This window comes from Aspergillus pseudoviridinutans, assembly GCF_018340605.1.
Source record: "Aspergillus pseudoviridinutans IFM 55266 DNA, scaffold_3, whole genome shotgun sequence".
In the NCBI taxonomy this organism is placed as follows: Eukaryota; Fungi; Ascomycota; class Eurotiomycetes; order Eurotiales; family Aspergillaceae; genus Aspergillus; species Aspergillus pseudoviridinutans.
In genome coordinates this window covers 2,703,741-2,724,339 of record NW_025091283.1, presented here as the reverse complement: position 1 = coordinate 2,724,339, position 20,599 = coordinate 2,703,741, and the positions used below count along the sequence as shown (strand labels likewise).

The 20,599-nt window shown below is 51.6% G+C and overlaps 7 protein-coding genes across 7 annotated transcripts; 2 read left to right on the top strand and 5 right to left on the bottom strand.

Moving 5' to 3' along the window:
- Positions 1-1,696: 1,696 nt before the first annotated feature.
- Positions 1,697-5,821, bottom strand: Asppvi_004668 (uncharacterized protein; the record flags this gene model as incomplete). The annotated part of the gene is made up of 2 exons (XM_043300616.1): positions 1,697-5,713; positions 5,786-5,821. The coding sequence occupies 2 exons, from the start codon at positions 5,819-5,821 to the stop codon at positions 1,697-1,699; spliced, it is 4,053 nt and encodes a 1,350-aa protein (XP_043156551.1).
- A 1,044-nt stretch (positions 5,822-6,865) lies between these two features.
- On the top strand, positions 6,866-8,056 carry Asppvi_004667 (alpha/beta fold hydrolase; the record flags this gene model as incomplete). The annotated part of the gene is made up of 1 exon (XM_043300615.1): positions 6,866-8,056. The coding sequence occupies one exon, from the start codon at positions 6,866-6,868 to the stop codon at positions 8,054-8,056; it is 1,191 nt and encodes a 396-aa protein (XP_043156550.1).
- Positions 8,057-8,322: 266 nt separating this feature from the next.
- On the bottom strand, positions 8,323-9,168 carry Asppvi_004666 (copper acquisition factor BIM1-like domain-containing protein; the record flags this gene model as incomplete). The annotated part of the gene is made up of 3 exons (XM_043300614.1): positions 8,323-8,517; positions 8,566-8,879; positions 8,958-9,168. 3 exons carry the CDS (start codon positions 9,166-9,168, stop codon positions 8,323-8,325), a joined length of 720 nt encoding a protein of 239 aa, XP_043156549.1.
- A 1,168-nt stretch (positions 9,169-10,336) lies between these two features.
- Positions 10,337-11,228, top strand: Asppvi_004665 (SRR1 family protein; the record flags this gene model as incomplete). Its single annotated transcript, XM_043300613.1, has 2 exons — positions 10,337-10,799; positions 10,885-11,228. 2 exons carry the CDS (start codon positions 10,337-10,339, stop codon positions 11,226-11,228), a joined length of 807 nt encoding a protein of 268 aa, XP_043156548.1.
- A 599-nt stretch (positions 11,229-11,827) lies between these two features.
- On the bottom strand, positions 11,828-13,955 carry bgt3 (putative cell wall glucanase; the record flags this gene model as incomplete). The annotated part of the gene is made up of 2 exons (XM_043300612.1): positions 11,828-11,975; positions 12,043-13,955. The coding sequence occupies 2 exons, from the start codon at positions 13,953-13,955 to the stop codon at positions 11,828-11,830; spliced, it is 2,061 nt and encodes a 686-aa protein (XP_043156547.1).
- A 2,223-nt stretch (positions 13,956-16,178) lies between these two features.
- Asppvi_004663 (uncharacterized protein) lies at positions 16,179-17,283 on the bottom strand (the record flags this gene model as incomplete). The annotated part of the gene is made up of 3 exons (XM_043300611.1): positions 16,179-16,348; positions 16,465-17,187; positions 17,229-17,283. 3 exons carry the CDS (start codon positions 17,281-17,283, stop codon positions 16,179-16,181), a joined length of 948 nt encoding a protein of 315 aa, XP_043156546.1.
- A 315-nt stretch (positions 17,284-17,598) lies between these two features.
- On the bottom strand, positions 17,599-18,720 carry Asppvi_004662 (uncharacterized protein; the record flags this gene model as incomplete). The annotated part of the gene is made up of 1 exon (XM_043300610.1): positions 17,599-18,720. One exon carries the CDS (start codon positions 18,718-18,720, stop codon positions 17,599-17,601), a length of 1,122 nt encoding a protein of 373 aa, XP_043156545.1.
- Between the last annotated feature and the right edge of the window lie 1,879 nt (positions 18,721-20,599).

Below are 20,599 nucleotides of genomic sequence, written 5' to 3'. Positions count from 1 at the left end.
TCGGTGATAAAGTCTGGAGGCTGGCCAGCATGGCACTTGCACAGAGCTGAAACTCAAAAAAGACACCAATCTCCATGGCAACGTCGACTTCTCCCCGGGTCGAATCGGAAATCTGGATCCCTTGGCGCTACGGGGCTGGGACGATCGACCGTGATGGTGGCTTTTGCGCAGTTCTTCTCCTCACCAACTCAACTAAGCAATTATTGAGCAGCATTGAGCTGTCTCTTCCTGCGTGATGGAGAGAATCGACAGAGAATAGGGAGGAGATACTGCTCCTAATTCTAGCTACAGTATTCTGGCAGTTTCCGTCGCTCTGGCCCATCTGCAATTGATCCAGACAATATTCGTGGAGCTCCGTCATTGGAGTTGGGGTTTCATCGGCGGTCCCCATCTCACCTCCCGCCGTTCATTGCACAGAGAAGCTGTGGCCTTCCCCCTCTCAAGACCACCAGCAGCTTACGGGCTGACAGCCCTGATCTAAAGCGCTCCACCCCAGTGCTTCTGATCTCTATCATGATTGCTCTGGTTTCACGGGTGCTCGACTACGCGCCCGCCAGCCATCGAATTTCTTGAGCTCTATCCCTTTTCGTTAGCTTGCCGTTGGACAGCAAGGTAACAATAATAATAATAACGGACAGTCGTTCGCCACAGCTTCAACCCAATCTCCGGCGTCGGCTGTCCAATTGTAGACGCATTCCCATGTCTATCGATAGATACCCGACCGAAGAAAAGCAAGAGGTTGGTGCAAGTGGCTGTCGTGCCTGTCTTCTGGCCTTCTGGGTTGCCGTGTGGGCCCTTGCACGAGATCGGAATCACTGGGAAGTGGACTCGTGGGTGGAGAGCGAAGAGCTCGTTTCCATGTCTCCTAGCTTCCCATCCCGAGGTTGTTGCACGGGTCAACACAGCCGATCATCGGGTACTTTTGCATGCATTCAGAAGCTCAACAGTAATCAAGGCACAAACTGTGTACTCCGTACTTGGACCCTCAGGCTTCAGTTGATGTGCTGTTAGGTGCTATTAGATAGTACTCCATAATGAAAGCCTGGAGTAATCAACGAACCATCAGAAAGAGTGATGTTTTATTCATCAGGAAGCGATTCAAAATTGGCACTATATCCCCGTACATAATTCATAAATGTTACAGATGTCCTTGGTCCTCCTTCTATCCAACTAATCTTTTCGCCAAAACTCCTCGAACCTAGCTAGTATGGTGTATTAAGACCCTTAACCCTTTGCCCATTGCCCATATTATCCATATTCCTAAACCCATGTCCCGCCAAAAATTATTATTATGTAGCTCAGAAATTGTAGAAAACGACATGGAAGAAAAAGAGAAAGAAAAAGAAAATAAATCAAGCCTGCTCCTATGTAGGAGTTATAATAATAGCAATTCGTCCACACGTTCGGTGGCCGGTGAGAGAGAAGTGAAGGTATCACAGCAGATTAAACTGATTGCCGGATGGGAGCAAAGTATTGAAATCACGGCAAATAGAGAAGCACTAGCTCCCTCCTGTATAGGCGTAGTAATTCATAGTATCGTAAAAACGTGAGAAAGGTCGGGACGTCGACCAATCCATAGCACAGGCAGCTATCAGAGAAGCCTTCTCAGACTGAGAAAACCTGCCAAATTCAGTATAGATTACAAGCAAATATGCTTTAATATATGCAGTGGAAGAAGCGAATGGATATCATTCGGCTAGCTGCGCATGCCCAATGCCTTTCGAAGACGAGGAAATCGTTTCTTCCGGCCTCCCTGTGGGAAGACGATATCCTTCGCGCTGATGTTATTGCTGCCATTGCTGTCAGCCAGCTGTGGCTCCTCGTGCGGAGGTGCGGGTTCCGAGCTCTGCATATTAATTGCGCTGTCCCTTGCGGTGGGCTCACTATGGTGGGCAATGGATGCACTTCCGTCTCCAGATGCATCCACCGCTACTTGGTGCTGTTCCGCCACAGATCCAGCATCCGCTGTGGCTTCTGACCCTAGGTGCCCGGAGTCCATTGGCCAGCTGTTCCCGTTCGTTTTCTTCAAGCCTCCCTTGGTGAGCTTCGCAGGGGAAGCGCCAGAGTGATTGGCAGTAACAGTTGTGACCGTTGTTCCCCGACCGGGGTTCAGCAAATTCTCCTCCCGCATGTGAACAAGGTCCTCAGGGTTGGACTTGGAGGCTTTGTGTTCCACGGGTGGCCTGGATTTCTTCAATGTGAACCGACCCAGAATTCCAGAAACTCGCCCCTTTGCCGGCCGGTGGAGGAACTCATCCAGCTCCTCCTCTGTCATTCCACGCGACCTGGCCACTGCAGCAAGTCCTGGGTCGTGCGAAGGAAGATTAGATTTCTTGGAGACAGCTGCTGGTACAGGGGTTGCTGGCCTCTCGTTCTCAGAGCTATCTTCCAGTTCCGTGGAATCGCCGTCGTTTGTGCCCTGCCGTCGAGGAATGCCGCGAACCGGGCGAAGGGTGTGCATCGCACGGCCTTGCTCATCGTCACTGGAATCATCATATCGCCGTTGAAGTTTCCGCTGCCGGAACTCAGCATCTTCGTCATCGGAATCCGGGAACCGTGATACGAAACGAGGCGTGGCTGTCTTGGTAGCCTTCGGTTTCGGAGACCTGCTGGAGAAGAAGCTCGAAGTCTTGTCGTTCTTGGGTCCACTGCTCCGCAATGTAGTGCGCATGGTACCTGTGACGGACCCCGAAGAAAGAGGCCGACTTTCTATGGAAGGTGATGATGCCCGGCCGGGAGACGGTGGCATGGCGCGGATCGGAGGACCTCCCCGCATGGTGAGCCGCATGGTATGTTGTCCACCCTTTCTGGCACGGCGCGTGGACCTTTTGAAACTGCTGGATGAGTCGCTTCCAGTGGACATTCTTCTTTGAGGCATGTAGGGTGTTCTGCCGTTGATAAATCTCTCGTTAGAAGGCGCTGGATCGATTTCCTTTTGGATGACCGGGCCGAATGACACAGGCCTCTTTTTGACCCGCTCAGTATCGGCTCGACGTAAAACAGAGGTGCCGTTGCCCGATAGGTCCCGTAATGAGCCATCCTTTGCAACATCGTCACGGAGCCCTGAAGCACTGTATATTATGGTTGACATAGGCCGCTGCGCTTGACTCGCGCGTGCGGACGAATGTATGTCATTGGCGGTCGTCTGCGTCTGAACTGTAGATCGTGTAGGAAATGCTTGTTGGGAGGTGGGAGAGTCGGCAGGTTGCGCTTGCGCGGGAGTTGCTGCGCGATCGGCCTGGCTTGACCCTTCGAGCCTGTTCGCCGTTCCAATGGTGGACTTAGCTCCGAACCCGCGCCTTTCGTCTTTGGAGAGTGTGTTGTTGAGGAGAGAATCAACAGGCCGGCCGTCTTTGCCTTGCGCTATCCGCGCATCCACGATAGCATTGATTGAGCCAAAGCCATCACCATCGACTCCCTCCTCGGCGTCGCTGTAAACACTTTCCCCTGACTCGTCATCGGTCTCCTTGCCAGTTGGCATATGTCCATCGATAGACTTGCCACGTGATCTCCTCTTGCCTGTCCTTTTACTAGCAGCTTTGGGGTCAAGTTCTAACGAGGTTCGCGGGAAACCACCGGGGACTCTGTATATCTCAAGACTTGAACGCCCTTTTTCGGGAGCAGTTGAGGTTATTTGGGCCGGCATGCCCTGTAGCGCTAACTCCACGTCGGGAGTTATTAATGATTCCTGCTCTCGCATTAAGTGTGCATCCGCTACTGACGGTTTCAGAGCCTGAGAAGCTTGAGACACCGGCTCATGAACTAAGTCACCATCATGTGCAAGTGCATTATTCGGTTGGTCGCTAGGACCTTCGGAGGACTCAGCGACGGCGATGCGATCGACTTCTGTGCCAGATTGATGATTTGTTACGGAAGGGTTGGACATGATGCCTTGAACGGGATGGTCATTTGAGACAGACCAGCCGGAGACCACTGCATTGAACTCAGACGAGGCAGTAGACTCATTGTCACTGAAGTCCGGCTGGGCGGGCTCAGGTTCGTCCTCTCGGCGTCCTCTTATACTGCCAAAAGAAGGAAGAGCACGTCGGGGCTTCAAGACCTCATCAAACTCATCAGGATGCACGGTAACCCCCTGAGAAGCCTTCCGCTTACCAACCCCGAACCATCCAGTTCTGGCCCTGAATTTCTCAGGGGGCTCGGGGGTTAGTTCCTCCGGGGAGGTTGGCGGACTCGCTGCAACTCCAACAATTTCAGTATCATCGTCAAAGCTTACTTTGACAGGCTTCCTACGGTAGCCCAGTCTAGAGCCATCATCCGAAGCCACAGAAGTGGCGTCGGATAGCTCACTAATTGATGGACCTGGACGGAGAACACCTCCGTTTCTCCCATCAGGAGACAATGAGCTTTTTCGCGCATTTTTCAGCGCGGATTTGACTGGTGAAACGGATCTCGGAGGAGGTCGATGCTCAGCAATCCCAGTCACTGCGAGTTGAGATGAAAATCGTGCAGATCTACCCGGGCTGCTGCTGGAATAACGGATGGGGGATTGATGTAGCCCATTCTCTAGCCTTGCCGGTTCATTCACCTCCGTGGAATGGACAGGGTAAGTAGGGCGTGCATCCTTTTCGTCTGGCGTCGCTGGCGTTCTGATGATTGAAGGTTCCGCTGCATACAAATGCTCCGAAGACTTGGGCACCAAGTCGTCGATAGGCGAAACACTCCCGGCGCGCGGAGGATTGACGCGGCTCCCGATTCCATCTGGTCCCGCGCGTTCTTCGCCCTGAAAGTCTTCGTCAGGTACAGTAGGCGTCCGCTTTGGCCCCGCCGCATGAGAGGATGCTTGTCGCGAGGTCTGGCTCTGCGCATGAACATTAGTGGCCGCTTCTCGATGATTGACAAAACGATTGGCCACAGGTGAGTGACCTGTTCCATCGAATTTGGGTACTACAGCAGCCTGTGCAGCTGCGACAGCGGTAGTAACGGAAGGGGCGGTTCTCCCGGGGCTTCCAGGAACGAGCCCAGCTGCCTTCTTCACTTCCTGATTTTTCGCTATCCGAGCATTCGGAGACCCGGTGGGTGACAACTCATGATTGACCGGCACGCTGGTCAAGGCCTCACGTTGTGTGGGAGATGGACGTGAGACAGTTGGAGAAATTGGTCGACCAGTCATCGGATATGAGAAATTGACTGAGTTCCGACTGCTTGTTCGCTCGAGCTCGGGAACGGTAGACAACGGTTGGGATTGGATGGGCGACTGGCTGGACGGCGATCGCAGCGATCTGTCGACACTCATACCGCGACCCAGCGTCTTATGTGGGGGTGAGGAATTGAAACGCACGCTTGGCTCCAGGCTGACCGAGCGTCGAACAGGATTTGCCCGGCCCGCAAATCCTGGAGGCATGGACGGCAGGGGTGGAACGACATCCACTTGGCCATTACTGGTAGCAGGTCGACGCGGGGATTGTTCTCGGAATGTTCTGTTGCTCATGGAGCTCGAGCTATTGCTGCGACGAAGGGCTGTTCTGCTGGCTGGACGGAGGCTACCTGTCATGCTGGTCTGCGAAGTGACGGAGGCCCGTCTTTGAAGCATTCTCTTTGTCTGGACATTTTCCACGGGCGTCGGAGTAGGTGTGAGGCTTCGAAGAGCCGCCGCCGCCGCAGCAGAAGACAGGCTGCTTGAGGAGGGCTGGGATTTAAGGAAGGCATGGGTGGCAGCCGACTGGGCGGACTGTGAGTTTACCGTGGAGAGAGGCTAGGGGATAGCAACGAGAATCAGCTTCAGCCAATTTTAATTTGCGAAATACGCCTAAATTGCAATGCTCACCTGATGGCGAGATGTGCTTCTCTTTCTGCGGAACATGTTGGGCCCTCCAGCGAAAGAAACTCGATATCGTCGCGTCTGCCCTCAAACGGCGGACATGGAAGCTGACGTCGACTGACACGGGTTCCTCTTCTATCACTGTATCTTAATACAGATCACGCAGAGCAGGCGACGGATAGTTATTGGTAGCTCTTCTAGCCGTAAACCCCGTCACGTTCGAAAAGTCCTCGAACTACCTGGCAATATGTGCTGCGTTAAACGTCAACGAGAGGGGGGATGCGGAAAAAAAGGGCCGGAAGATCCCCTCAAAGAATGTATTAAAGGGAGACGAATTAGAGGAACAGGGTGAAAGAAGGGATGGACGAATGATGCGAAACTCGAATGAAGAAATCAAGAAGTCAGTTCCGAATGACGATGGACAGAGGGGAGTTGCCAGTCCCAACTCCCAAGAATGGGGATAATGCCGATCGAGAGCAAAATGTGAGTGTGAGCGGATCGAAGGGGCACACTTTGCGTCATGGACTGGAGGCCGAGCCAAGTCAGATCAATGAGCGATTGAGCATTGCCGACTTTTTCCTTTTTCTCTTGGGTCGCTCTGGTGGATCGGCTCTCTTTTAGCTTTTTTCCTTGTCTTGATGCGGATCTAAAGTTTCTCCAAGATCGATAGATTAGGGTCTTCTTACGTACTGCAGAGCTGCTGCAGGATTGATGTCTTCTGTAAGGCATCGATGATGTAGCCCGGTGTGGGTGTGTTGGTGCCTGAGGTTGCAGCTGTCATCTCCAGCTAGTTGGTACCTTGAAAATAAGGCTACCAATGAACAAACTGAATTGTGTCTGCCTTATTGATTTTATGCCTTGATTTTCGGGTAATCAATATGGCTGATCATTATGGAGTCTCCAACATATATACTCGGCCTTAATGTGGAGAAATGTACCTCTCTATATCTACAGGAGCCAGGAAACAAGACAAACAAGACATCTATAGATCGATACGGTACGAATGCACAAAGCTCGTGCCAACTATTGCATAGTAGATACATCTCACCATCAACATCGAAAGCAAAGTGATATCTAAATAACAATATGGCATCCCTCCCCCTTCCCCCTCATGTCTCCAGTCGATCCGTCTCCACCTCCGCCCTCAACTTCCACATCCTCGAGGCTGGCTACTCTCCCGACCGCAACCGTCCTCTGATCCTGCTTCTCCATGGCTTCCCCGAACTGGCCTTCTCGTGGCGCAAAATCCTTCCCCGTCTAGCAGAGGCAGGATACTATGCCGTCGCCCCCGACCAGCGGGGGTTCGGCCGCACCACAGGCTGGGACACCCGCAGCTACGACGAGGTAGATCTGTCTACCTTCTCGCTCACCTCGCTAGCACGAGACATGGTGATTCTCGTCCATGCACTGGGTTACCGCTCCGTGCGCTGCGTCGTGGGCCACGACTGTGGCGCCGTATCCGCCGCCGCGTGTGCATTGATCCGGCCGGATTTCTTCGAAAGCGTGCTCCTGCTGAGCCACCCGTTCAACGGCACGCCATCGTTGCCATTCAACACCGCCAACGACCATGACCACGACCATGGAACCCCAGGAAGCGGCGGCGGCATGGAATCCGCCGCCAGCAACAACATCCACACCGAGCTGGCCCAGCGCAACCGCAAACACTACAAATGGTACTACTCCACCGCCTCTGCAGACAATGAGATGAGCCTCCCCCCGGGCCGACTCCACGAGTTCCTACGCGGGTACTTTCACCTCAAGAGCGGCTCGTGCACGCGCAACTACCCGCGTCCGTTGAAGTCCTGGACAGCGGATGAACTACTTCAACTACCGTTCTACTACATCATGCCGCTGGACACTACCATGCCCGAAGCCATCGCGTTGGACATGGAAAACGAGCCGGAGAACGCTCAGCAGCTTTCGCAGACTTGGCTGCCGGATTCTGATCTGGACGTTTATGTGGCGGAGTATGAGCGGACGGGGTTCCAGGGCGGGTTGAACTGGTATCGAGTGCGGACGGCAGCGGATGGTCGGTTCTCACGGGATATCGACACGTTCGCGGGGAAGAAGATCGAGGTGCCTTGTGCTTTTGTGTCGGGCAAGATGGACTGGGGAATTTACCAGGAACCGGGGGCGTTGGAGAAGATGGTGAAAGAGGAGGTGTGTAGCGATTTTAGGTTCCTAAGGTTGATTGATGGGGTTGGGCATTGGGCACCCCAGGAGAGCCCAGAGGAGGTTGCCAACGCGATTCTGCGCCTGGTGCGTAGTCTCGAATGAACACGTATTGAACCTGTAGATTCGTATTTGGATATATGAATTATAACGTTCGTCAATTTAGCATCTGAAGCTATATCTTGACTTTTGATCAACAAGTATCTGCTCCGGTCATGGAGTTCGTAGCCTATAACGCCTGTAGGATAAGAATGCGTGGCTCAAAGGGAAGTGTGAGGTGACAAGGAAGCTTGCAAAGATCGTAAAATGGTATACTCAAACTGGGTATGTAATGCAAAGACAAACCACAACAGCCAAAGCGAAACTAGTATCTACATCATGGCCCAGCTGAGCAATGCTACCATGTAAACAGGCAGCAGGCTCATCAGCGACGGCTTGGGCGCTGCCGCCGATGTGAGCGACGTTGTCGTGAAGACCTCGCCAAACGAGATGATGCTCGAGTTGAAACAGTTGTCACGCGTCACTTCCTCTACCTCCGACGGCTCCGCGAATTCAATGTCCACGCACTGCATCATGGTCAGATTCGGTTACGCGGCGAAGAGCAGGGGTCATACATTATACAAAGCTGCACCGTGCTTGGCAGTCTCGATAACCTGAATAGTGGCGTGGTCCCCTGGACTCACACTAATGTTGGCCGGCAATGGGACCTGTGGCAGACAGATAGTACCCGGATAAGGGTTATTGGTCGGACCTGTGATCTGGAATGGAGCGACCATAGGATGGCTCATGTTCGGAGGGATTGTGCCAAGGCCCAGGTTGATGTAGATGAGGGCAGTCTGATGACCCTGGAACCAGCCAGGTTGGATGGCAACAGCGCCGCCTTTGACCGGCCATTTCGTTCGGTTAGTGCTTGTCGGCATGCCTCCGCCTGCAAAAATGATACGATTATCCATTAGCTGTGCACACGTTCATGGACAGACTCGAAGGCCAGCCAGGTAGTTCATACAAGGATAGATCCACTCCATGCCGTAGGGGAAGATCATCGAGCCATTATAGTAAGCTTGCCCCAAACCATTGGACTCTTCGACAGTGCCGTTGGTGTGGAGGTTGTTGCCTCTGTAGCCTGGGTATGTGATGACGGTGTGGGCGTTGGCCAGTCCAGCGCACAGCAGTGCGATGAGCGCTGCCCATTGCGATATCGAAAATTGAAGCACCATGATGTATGTGAGGCCTTCACGGAAGGCAAGGGATAATGAAGTCAACTGCAACAGCAGAAGTAGTCCTGCAAACAACAGAGAACGACCGTCTTCTTTTCGGATGTGAAACTCCTACGGGAGTGTTCGAGTCAAGTCACGCAGTTCGCGAACAGTTCAACCGTCCGAACCACAGAGAATGATCATCATCAAAGAGGAAAGGGAAAATAAGCTTCGCGAGCAGCAGCCAGAGGAACCAAATAGAGAGGGCGTTCACGTCTTTTTGAAAGAGAGCGAATAAAGCCCGAAGGCCAGATCCTGCAGCTGCATTTCACATTTTGACTTGACTACCGCAGGCGGGCGATTAAAATTGGACGAGTGAGAATGCAGGAGACTTCGATGTGACCACACCCGCAGGTTGAAAGATTGAAAATTGGCGGTAGCGTCTGCCTCATTTCTCTGTGCTTGAGAGGTCCGTTGAGATTTGACACTGTTGCACCCGTGAGGGGACGACCAATCTCGCCATCGGATTGGATCGAAGGGACGTCCAAGGCGCTGGGCTGCAAGTGGCATCACGTCCTGGCAGGGATGGTTGAAAGCCATTCTGCGCTGATGATTCGTGGAGCAAATTGAGGTGGAAGCGCCCCTATCTTCACGCTAGAAGAGGGGAGCCGTCATGGGGCTGGGCGCTTAGAGATCCTCCGTGAGTGCAGCAGAAGGGGGCGATCACTGTGATGGATGCACATCAATTCGAGTGAGTAACATCGCTTCCTGAAAGACTCGAAAATACTGGCAACTACTATGACTGAGACATCTTGATTTCCCCGAGTTTTTGACACTGGACTTGGAATATGTTCTGGCTGATGGTAGAACGCTCCGGCAGCTCATCGGAAGTTCGCAGTCTGACCATCGTGGACACCAATCCAATACTGTATTATTCTCAGTGTGTGCATGAATCCCAAGCTGACATGATAATTTCACTAAATTAGACTCATTCTCTTAACCTTGAGTATGGTAGCTCATGATGCTTCACAAGATGAGACTGAAAGGTCCGATAAGATAAGATATACGATAAGCTCCACCCCACCACAGATAACCATCCCGATAAAGATAACAAAAATCACCCCCAGTGTGAGCATCACATCAGAGTGTAGACTCCCCAAAGACAATAAGACACCACATATATAGCAAGATGCCGCACACACGACGTTCCAGAAAACCTGATTCCAAGATCCAGCAGCAGAAACGCCTGCAAGTCACCGACGCGGACGGCTGGACGCACGTCACCACCAACAAAAACGTGCGACGGGCGCTGCGCCCAAACCAGAGCGCCAACGGAGAATCGTCAACCCCGTCGCTGATCCCAGCCGAAGCCCCGTCGCAATTGACCCTCGATGACCTTCAAACCCAGTTCAATGGGTACCGCGAGAGATGGGAGGGATCGGAGACATGGCGCGTGATGGCGGATACACTCCAGAGGAGGTTCGAGGGGACCAGTTCAATCGCTGATCCGGATCTCCACGCGACTCCGCTGGAGAACATCGTCTGCATTGGTCTTGGAAGCCCCAGCGGGTTTCTGCGAGGGGGGTGGGTAGATCGCCGGAGTGTGTCGCTGTATCAGCTCGCTGCATTGGTGTGCGTAACGGAGTTGATCAGTAAGTCGATTGTTGCGATCAGCCTATTCATGCGACTCGCATGGAAAGATCAATTGACTGACGAGTGCCCATCTCCATTGATTAGAGAAATATTGTCCTTCGATCAGCGCCTACGCCCAAGATCCTGTCTTCAACCAGCTCGACCGGTCGCTCCTCAATTTGCTCGGGATCACTGTTCTCGATCACCCCGAGGGATTCGGGAAGGTCTCCGATCGGTCATTCCTGTACTGTCCCGGTGCGGAGCGGACACATCTTGAGCAATTGCTTTCTTCTGATCCGCCGTTGCTCTTCGGCGGTCCCCTGGAGGGGATCGAGTCCGAGGTTGTGGGTCGGTATCTCGGCACCAGGGAGTCAGTGCGAGCTCCTACGTTTGGAAGCAATGAGCATGCATTTTGGAATATGCGATTGTACCTTATGAAGAAGGATTGAATTTGAACCGAGCATGGTGCGTTCTGCGCCCGGGAGTCAGATACATAGACTAGTATATACCCCTTTGTATCCATAGAGACAGCACTGATGATTCATGATTATATAAAAGTATGCACAGTAGGAGACTACTACCACTGTCACAATGGTGATTGATATTTCTTACAATCCCAAAACACTCAACATTCCACAGGTTCAATGGTCGTCAAATTAGACCCCAGCAAGAGCCTGCTATGGTATATACAGACATGCCCTCAATCATCAACAAGTGTATCTTAGCAAGGAGTGTCCATGTGCAATATGAGACAAGTTTCCAACAAAGCCATGCGAAATCACTGGCAGCCGGAGATTGGAGCTCTGGCCCCGACCGAGGAAGAGAATATTCAACAGGTGGTAACGTACACAATCAAGGAGAGAAGAAAAAGCCGCACCAACGCCAAAAGCCAAAGACTTGTGAAGGTTCGTAAGGATATGCGTCGTCAAGCATGTATAGCAATAGAAGGAAATGGGCAGGGGAAGGCTTCATGTGCAAAGATAGATGGATGGAAAAGGGTGCCAAAAGCTATTGTATCGAGCGTCAAAACGAAAACGGGACATCACAGTCATCGAGTGGCCGTTTTGCCGCCACAGTCGGGAATCTTGAGGCCAGGCTTGAGGTTACGAGCCGCGTCCATGAGACCCCATTTGTCTTCCCAATTCTCGTTCGCAGTATTGTACTGGATCTTCCATGGCTCGTCGAATGCCTCGAACCTGTCGAAGTTGTTAGCCGCTCTGCTTGAAACCAATCGACTGCTTAAGGCGGTTGTAGGGTCCATACCAGAAGTAATCCGTGCCATTTTCGAGGGCTTGACAGACCCAGTCCTCCATGAATTTGTTCATCTCGTCGATGCCAGCCACCGCACCCGCGGTGTTGGTCGGGCAGTTAGCACCACTCCCGCAATCATTTCCTCCGCCGCTGGGCCAGCCAACTTCAGAGATGACCTGCTTCTTGTTGGTGCCCTTGGTCAAGGCGACATCATGATCCTGCCAGAATTGCCACGTCCAAGCCGCAGCTTGATCGACCGGAATGCCTCCGAAGAACGGATGCACGTTCGACATGACAACGTCTGCCGCTTGAACTAAGGTTGCGTCCCAGTTGTCACCTAAATCTGACGTTGCGACTGGTAAATCAAGATTCTTCTTTTTGAAGTAGTCCTTCACTTCCTGCATGTAGTTGACGAGCGTCGTTTGCGCGGAAGCCTTGTCGGTTCCTGCTCGAAAGAGGGCTTCGTTACCAACAATGGCCCCGTTGAAGATAGAAGTGTCCTTGGTGTCGTCGATAATCTTGTACAATTGATCTAACTGCCGTCTTGACGTCGTTTGGTTACTGTCGATCCACACACCGAGCCAGATTTTCATATCTTTTAACTCGAGCTTGTCGATCGCGTGAAGGACCATCTCCGTCTGGTTGCAGTCCGTACCGTAGAGTCGCACATTATTTGTTAGTTGCGTGAGCACGGCCATATCCCGGGTCACATTGTTCTGAGATGGAGGATACTTAAGACACAGCGGGTATTGGACACCCCACGGGGTGTAATCAATACCGGGAAAGACTTTGTGCAAATTCTGGTTGTTCATCAGGGCCTTGATCTCGGCAGAGTTCTTATCCAGATCCCCGTTGGCGCTAGTGTCGCTGGTGGCCGATTGCGTGGAAGTGGAGGAAGCCGACGACGACTCGCCACTGTTCCTGTGGCCTATTGTACCACCGACCGCACCTCCTACGATGGCCCCGATAATGATGAAAGCCAGGATTGCCCCCACAATCCATCCGCGCTTCTTGCTACCCCCTCCTGGTTTCGGCTTGACCCAGCGACCCTTCTCTCCAGCCTCGAGGCCAGCTCCCGGAACCGGTCCGTACGATGTATCGGCAGCACTCTTGCCCCCGAAAAGCCCTCCCAGATTCCCCAAAACCCCACCTGCTGCTGCACCTCCAGCTGCCGCAGGAACGGTCTGAGACTTGCGAGCACCAGATCTTGAGTTCGGCGCCGGTACAAAACCGTCATCACCATCATCGACGATCTCATCTGGATTGATATCAACAGGCAGATCATTCGAGCTATACGCCGAGTGCCGCTGGTAGGGGCCGGCGTTCAGACCCCCTACACCCTGATACGGGATATCATAGAGGTTGCGTTGCGATAGATTCGATGAGCTGAGATGCGAAACGGATTGACCCGGAGTCAACTGTCCAGCCGGGGCAGCGGCTGCCCCCAAAGCGACGTTGGAACCGTACGAATATCGATGTTCCGGCGGCGCAGGGATGTATGGGTTATCGGAGCCCGTGGTGCTGAACCCTCGCTCTGCAGGAATATTAGCCTCCTGGCCGTCTGTGCCCATGAGGGCCTCCACTCCACTCAAACGATCGTGGCTATTGGCAACGCTGAGAGCAATACCGCTAATGCCGCCTCCAACGGCCGCTGGCCCCAGATTATCCATCCCCGGTGTCGCCGTTGAACCCGTAAGTATCGAGGGTGACGGTTCTGGACCCCGACCCCATCCCCGATGGCCGTCCTCCGGCGCTGAGGCAAGTCCGTGGTCCATTCCCTGACCATTCATCGGATTCACGCGGGAACCGTCGGAGATCGGGGAAACATTGTCGTACTGCGAGTGCATGGCATGAGCTCTGGAAGATGGATGTGCTAAACTGTCATCGCCCTCGCCAAAACTGTAAGTCCGGTTGGGACCGGACATGGTTCGAAGCACAACCAACACACCCCTATTCCTCCGTGTGGATTCTTCTGCACTTTCCGGTACACAAAATGCTAGTTTTTGGTAGGCCAAGACAGTCCGCTTCGACTGCCAATGATGGGAAAGAAAGATGGTTATGGAAGTAGAAAAGGAGGCAGATTGATGGAATAGCCGGGTTGCGCCAGAAAGTTAATCAGATTGACCGAGCACGTTTAATTAATCCGGTCCAGGCCGCGACTTTTATGAAAGCGACACCTAATAATACCTACTGAATCAGCGGGACAGGCCACCGAGTCGAACCACGGTTCCAAGCGATAACAGCGGAGAAACTTGTGATATTTCAGKAACAGGCAGGAAGAACAAAGAAAGTGTGAAATATTAAGCGGTGGGAACTTGGGAGCATGGAAGTTTGACTGCAAGTTCATGAAGTTTCGATAAGTTGAAGGATTCCTTTCGTTAGACAGATCCGGGGTGAAGAGCATTCCGTAATAAGCATGGCAGAAGAATGCGACGTTGACAGGATATTTTTGGGATTCGGGAGACACCAATAAGATTTGTATCAGAGAAACACTCACCTGAGAGTCGACAGTGTGTCAGATCAAGCGAGGGTGAAAACGCCAGAAGGCGGAAACCTAAGCTAGCATCGCAATAGTCGTCGTTGTTGATGTCGATGTCGATACGGAGTACAGGAAGTAGAATAATTGTCCAAGACTAGGAGTTGACTGAGTGTAGGAGCGAGATGGAATCCAAACCGCCAAAGAAGACAAGGTCGCTTCAAATGACCAATTCACGAACATGAAAGAAGCAAAGTGAGGGGAAAGAAAGCCAGTGACTGCATGCGGAAATACTGTATGTTATGATTTTACTCCGTACAGAGGATGACTTTCTAACAGCTGAATCAAGCACAGACTCTTTGATGATGATGTTTGATGCTGACGGTCGGCTGGTACCCCGACAACCTGATTTAGTGCTGTCTGTCCGCCTGGTGTCCATAACAATAATTCACTCCAAATATCCCTCTTCCTCTATTTAAAATGCACCCATTTGCTGTTTTACTGATTTACTGTATTCTCATCATATTTGCTTCCCATAATCCAGTAATTATCGTGATTTCAACCCCAGCAATGTGTTGCTGATTCGCCGCCGAGGGTCTGGGATCCACGTTGTCAGGGTCTTTTTTTCCCTTTTCAAAGTCAAAGACCCTGGTTGCGGTAAACCCCAGCATGGAGAACTGGAGAAGCGAAATTACGGAGTCAGACTGAACATCATTTACTGCAGCCGGCATTTTCAATAATAGATTAATCCAATCCATACTATTTGACGCCACGCGACAAATACAATGAGCGCAGTGAAATGACGGAAATCAAATAGACCAATATGTACGTCTGACAGATGGACTAAGGTACATGACAATGTTCTACCTTACCGGGATTAGATAGCTCAAGTCAATTGATTCTGAAGCCATCCAACAGGGGATAATATTCTAGTAACTTGGAGGGTCTGAAACCTCCAACTGCCAACTAAGAACAATTCATTCTTATTTAATGACGATGATACAGATGCAATGAACCGCATGAACGGATGCAGTCAGATGCGAGACAGATGAGTCGTACCGTCCTCCTGAGGCTGGTTTATTTTTACCGCTGGCGTTTCCGGAACCAAGGTAACCCTATCTAACTCAATCTGGTAAGGTGCCTTCTTTGCCGGACCATGCATCTTTCCATTTTTGGCTTAGGCTCTTCATTAACGTGAAGGGTAAAGCATCCTGATTGGCTCAATTACCGCATGTGATCGTTGCTTGTCTCAGTTTGTGTCACTATCAAGAGGCTTTGACCCTTGATGATCGATTTCATCCACAGCAAAAGACCTCGAAAGAGAAGAAATGGAATTCATTATTGCATTCATTTTCATATCCATACCTTATATTCATAGTCATCACAGTCGTTGTATAATCATCGCAGAAGTCAAATATCATCTCAAACGCCTGCCCCGTTAATGAAACCCATTCATCCATCGTGAAGACTTCAAAACGATCAAATCCGCCGTCCTGGGCGTCTGTGATCGCATTGCCAAGAAAGTGTCTGCTCGACAGTACGGCAGATTCGTTATTTTCATAGTGTCGTCATGTCGTAGCAAGTAGTTGGCCACATCATAAACATCATAGAACAATCATAAAATGCGGCAGCCCCAGACTGTTAGCCAAAGTCTATCCCACGTCTGTTCCATTCAGGGTTCAACCTCTTCTGCGCTCCGTTGAGATGCAGACATCCCCTGCCGCTGCCTGCGCTCGAGGAACCTTCGCTTTCCGGCCCGTGTCTCGAAATGGCGAGGGATGGAGGAGGGATCTTGGCCTGCAGCTAGCATGGTGCTGCGCATCTTGTTCCGGTACGCGTCAACTGTTTCCAAAAGAAAAGCAAGGAAAAAAGTTAGCTATCGAATATTCCTTCACTGGCGCAAGAGGGAATGGGCCCGCCACGCAGCAAGTGGTGTAACAAGTGGGACAGCAACGTACGAGAGCGTTGAAGAAACAAAGGCCGCGAGGCGAAGACTCGACTTTGGCTCCAACTCATTCTGTAACCCAAGTCGTTGAGCAGAACCTCCTTCCTGTGCCGTCCTCTAGTCAGCTTAGGAACAGCGATTTCGCTGCCATCATCTGTCTGAGGTGCTGGAACTAGAACCCTTCCGACCGTCGCAGTCTCTTGGTCGTCATCCGTTTGATGGTCGTCCTTGGAATATCTTCTTCCAGGAACGACTCGACCACGTGGATGTTTCATTTGCACGGGGAAGTAGGTCCGCGGATACACCGAGTTGAACTCCCGGTATGAGTCCGGAATTTCGTTCATGTTAACTTGGTCCAGCGTAACCTTGACACGGACACGACAACCCCTTTGCGGGTCGTCAACAAGTATGAACTTGCGCCGCTTCCCGTCAGGCAAAGCTCCGAAGAGTGCTTCATGGCTTGGGTTGCATTCGTCATCGTCGTCTTCGACTGCTTCAGCCTTATGGACTGTAGTCGCAACCGCTGCATGTCTCCCCAGGCTTCCTAGTCCGCTATCCCGTATCAAGGGGGGTATCGATGGCCCTCTAGATCCGCCTCCTGCACTGGCAGACGTAGGGAATGTAGGATAACCGTGGAAGACCTGTGCGGTGCGGATATCTGTGGCTGTATGTCCTGACGTGAGGGGAGCTTCCGCAGCAGGCTGACGATCGGTACCGTTCGAAAACTCAGTGGTACCTATATTATGCATAGTATGACAATATATAGAATTAGCCTACGCTCAGCTTCACATGGCACATCACAGTTCAAGGCGTAGAGGGATCCAGCACCCATGGTGACACAATAAACAGAACGTGATTGGGTATGGGTTGCCAATTGAGAAGAGAACCACCCCAGAAGATAATAAAAGTACATCAAGTATGACAATGCCAAGGACGGCAAGAATATATGCAGAAGATAGAAGCGAAGGGAATTTTTTTGAAGATAAGCAAAGGCAATGATGAAGAAGGAAAAAAAAAAAAAAAAAACACCCAAGCCAGTGGTATCCATACGAAAGGGTCGTGCATGAAGATTGTTACATGATTATCGATCATAGACACCGTTGTCAAATCCAACAACGGTTATAGAATGGGATGAAGTTCAAACACATCACATGTGGTGAAACATACCGCTGACATCTTCATTCCCTCCACTACCTTCAGGTTGAGCATGGTGATGGTGTAGCTGTGGGGGTCCCATAGGCAACGGCCCAAGTCCGGGACGGGAACCAGGCGCTGCAAGACCACCTGGGATACCCGGAGGGACAGGAGGAGCAGCAGCCATGTGGGTAGGTGGTTGCGCAGGGAGCCCCTGGCGCCGGTTCAACTTTGCCATTCTCCTCACGCGTCGGCTTCGAAGTCGAGGATCCTGGTTGCTGTTCCTCCAGCTGTCGACGGCTCGTTGAATGAGTCCACGCTTCCCTCTCAGCGCGGGATTCAAATCAGCAAGAGCCCAACCGACGGCGTTGCACTCCGTTTCATAAACAAGTCGATTGCCCTTGTATTGGTCCTTGCTGCAGCAAGCCCGAGGATAGACACAATTTTCTGTCTTGAACTCTTGGGTAAGGTTGTCCACATTGACAGATTCGACGTCACACCGAATAGTATATTCCATCTTCACACGATCTCGAGAATACTCAAACGCGATCCATTGGACTCCGTTGCTATCTTGTCGCACTACGAGAGGAGTTGTCGCCGGAATTGGCCCCGGCGCTGCGCTGGAGCTTGCACCGGCGCTTGGAGTTGTATGGTGGATACTATTGGCGGAAAGGGGACCACCAGCCGATGCAGAATGCGGTGGGCTCAGCATTGCTCTCTGGGGTGGTGTCGGTTGAGACGCCGTGACGGCAATAGGACTGGGGGCCATAGTAACAGAGGGTGCTTGGGGAGGCTGGTGAGGTAGCTGTGCGGTGCTTGTATGATGAGGCAGAATCATAGATTGCGATGTAAGCGGGTGCTGTTGGGGAGACGTGTGCGCTGTATATGGAGGAGGCTGTACAGGGTTGATAGATGGATATGGTTGGTACCCATACATCTGTGGCGCCAGTTGCGGTGATTGCGCATAAAGCCCTCGGCTATGTTGATCATGTGTTTGAGAAGCGACTGATGCTGGAGAGCTTGATTGTGGGGTGTGGTAAATCGGAGGATAAGGCCTCTGCATCTGAGCGGTGGACGCCATGATTTCAGGAAGGCCTAGCAGGGTATCAGCGGCTGTGAAAGGCAATTTCTGCATGCTTTGTACTCTGCTAAAGCGGTTGGTATCAGAGTCACATACCACTAGATGAATACTGTCCGGATGCAGATGCCGTGCTATAGGGTGTATTGGATGAGTAGTAGTTCTGTTCGTGTGTCGGTTGACCGTAATGGGAGGTATGATGCTGCAAAATGCTGTTCCCCAACGCTTGGGACGCGTATGGTGCACTAGGTAGAGAAGTGGTGGGCTGAAGAGGAGAACCAGGTGTCTGTTTTGGCGGCTGGGCAAGGCTTGCTGAACGAGGGTGTTGTAGATGAGAATTATGTAGATCTGAGTGTCCAATCGCCGAATGCCTGATCTGAAAGTCCAATGACAGCTGGGTCAGTCAACGCACAAACTTCAGAGAACAAAGTTTAGAAAGTGTATCAGGCGTCTAGATCAACATAATGTGCTGCGACAAGTGGCATTGAATGGATGTCCAGGGCGGTAATGTAAGTCTTTGCCTCCTGAAGAGAAGACGCTGAGGATGAGAGTTGTGTACAGCTTTCTCCCTCTCAGAGACACCGCAGACTCTTTCCCATGGGATCATTGTTCATGACACAAGCCAGTTGGGAGATCCATGAGTGACGACCAAGGGTGGACACTCATGACATTCAACCAAGCATTGGCCTGAACATCACCCACGCAGATGAAGGCGGAAATTGTGGTTAGGCCTTAGCTGTTTTCATGTCTTCTGCAAAGGTTGTGCTAATATGGCTTGAGAAGAGGGGGTACCGAACACAAAAGCAGCAAGAGTACACGCCCTTGGTAAAGGAACGGGTCTTGCCGAAGACAGCAGCGTAACGGCGCGATTGAAGAGCACGCCGCTAAAGACGCCGTACAAGTAAGGGACCGACGAATTGTCGAAGTGAGGTCCAGATAAACAGCTGCCTGCTGTATGTGCTTGCAACAGGCAATGCAATCCAACGATATTCCACCCACGCTGGCAAGGGGGCAAAAGATGCGGGGATTGTCCTTGAACAAGACAAGGTGGCAGACATAAAGAAAATTTAAAAGGGAGAAAATAACAGTGGAACTTACATGGCCGTCGACAGGCTCGTCCTTGTATTTGGGTGCAGGTAGAGGACCTAGTTCACTATGAACCATGCCGGTCGTGAGTGACCTTGAGCGGCCTCGGGTGAAGAATCGGTTTCTTTCCTCTGCTCTTTTGCCGGCCTCTTATGATCTCAATGTATTGTTGCTGGAGTTTAGGAGGAGACTGGGATGTGAATGAGGAGAGCTTGGTGAAGGTTAGTTTGAGAGACAAGAACAATAACTCCGAAACGCTATCATAGATAGACAGAGTTGGGACGGAACGGAAGCTAAAGGGAGGCTGAACAACAACGGGAGTGGCCCGCAGGAGCTGAGTGGCTCTGCACTGGGGTATGAGAGAGAGGAAGATCTCTCAAAATGTGTCAACGGTTGCAGCGGTGATGTGGAGGGTCCAGGGTGGTTATTTAGCTACACACGAGGCCTGTCCTTCAGGCAGGCAGACGGGTCATCAGCACCAGCACGAGCGATCACAGATCAGGAATGGAGGCAAATTGAAGACCCGGACACTTAAAAGGACAGAATGTATGAAAAATGAAATAATAAGAAAAGCAAAAAAGAGCAACGGCGGAAATAATAATTAAAAAAAAATAACAAAGCTGAATGGGACTAGGAGAGCGCCAGAGGGAACTGCTGAGTGGTGGGAAACAGGGTATATCAGAATGAGCTTGTCACTAGCGGGAAGGTGGTGTAATATTGACTAGGATGGATGCAGGATGCAGGAGGGAATGTGACAAAAAAAGAGGGAGTGAGGGAGAGAAGAATCAAAATGACTCGATGGGATCCAGTCCAAGAGCTCAATCTGTTTAGGTTCTTGCCGGACAGTATG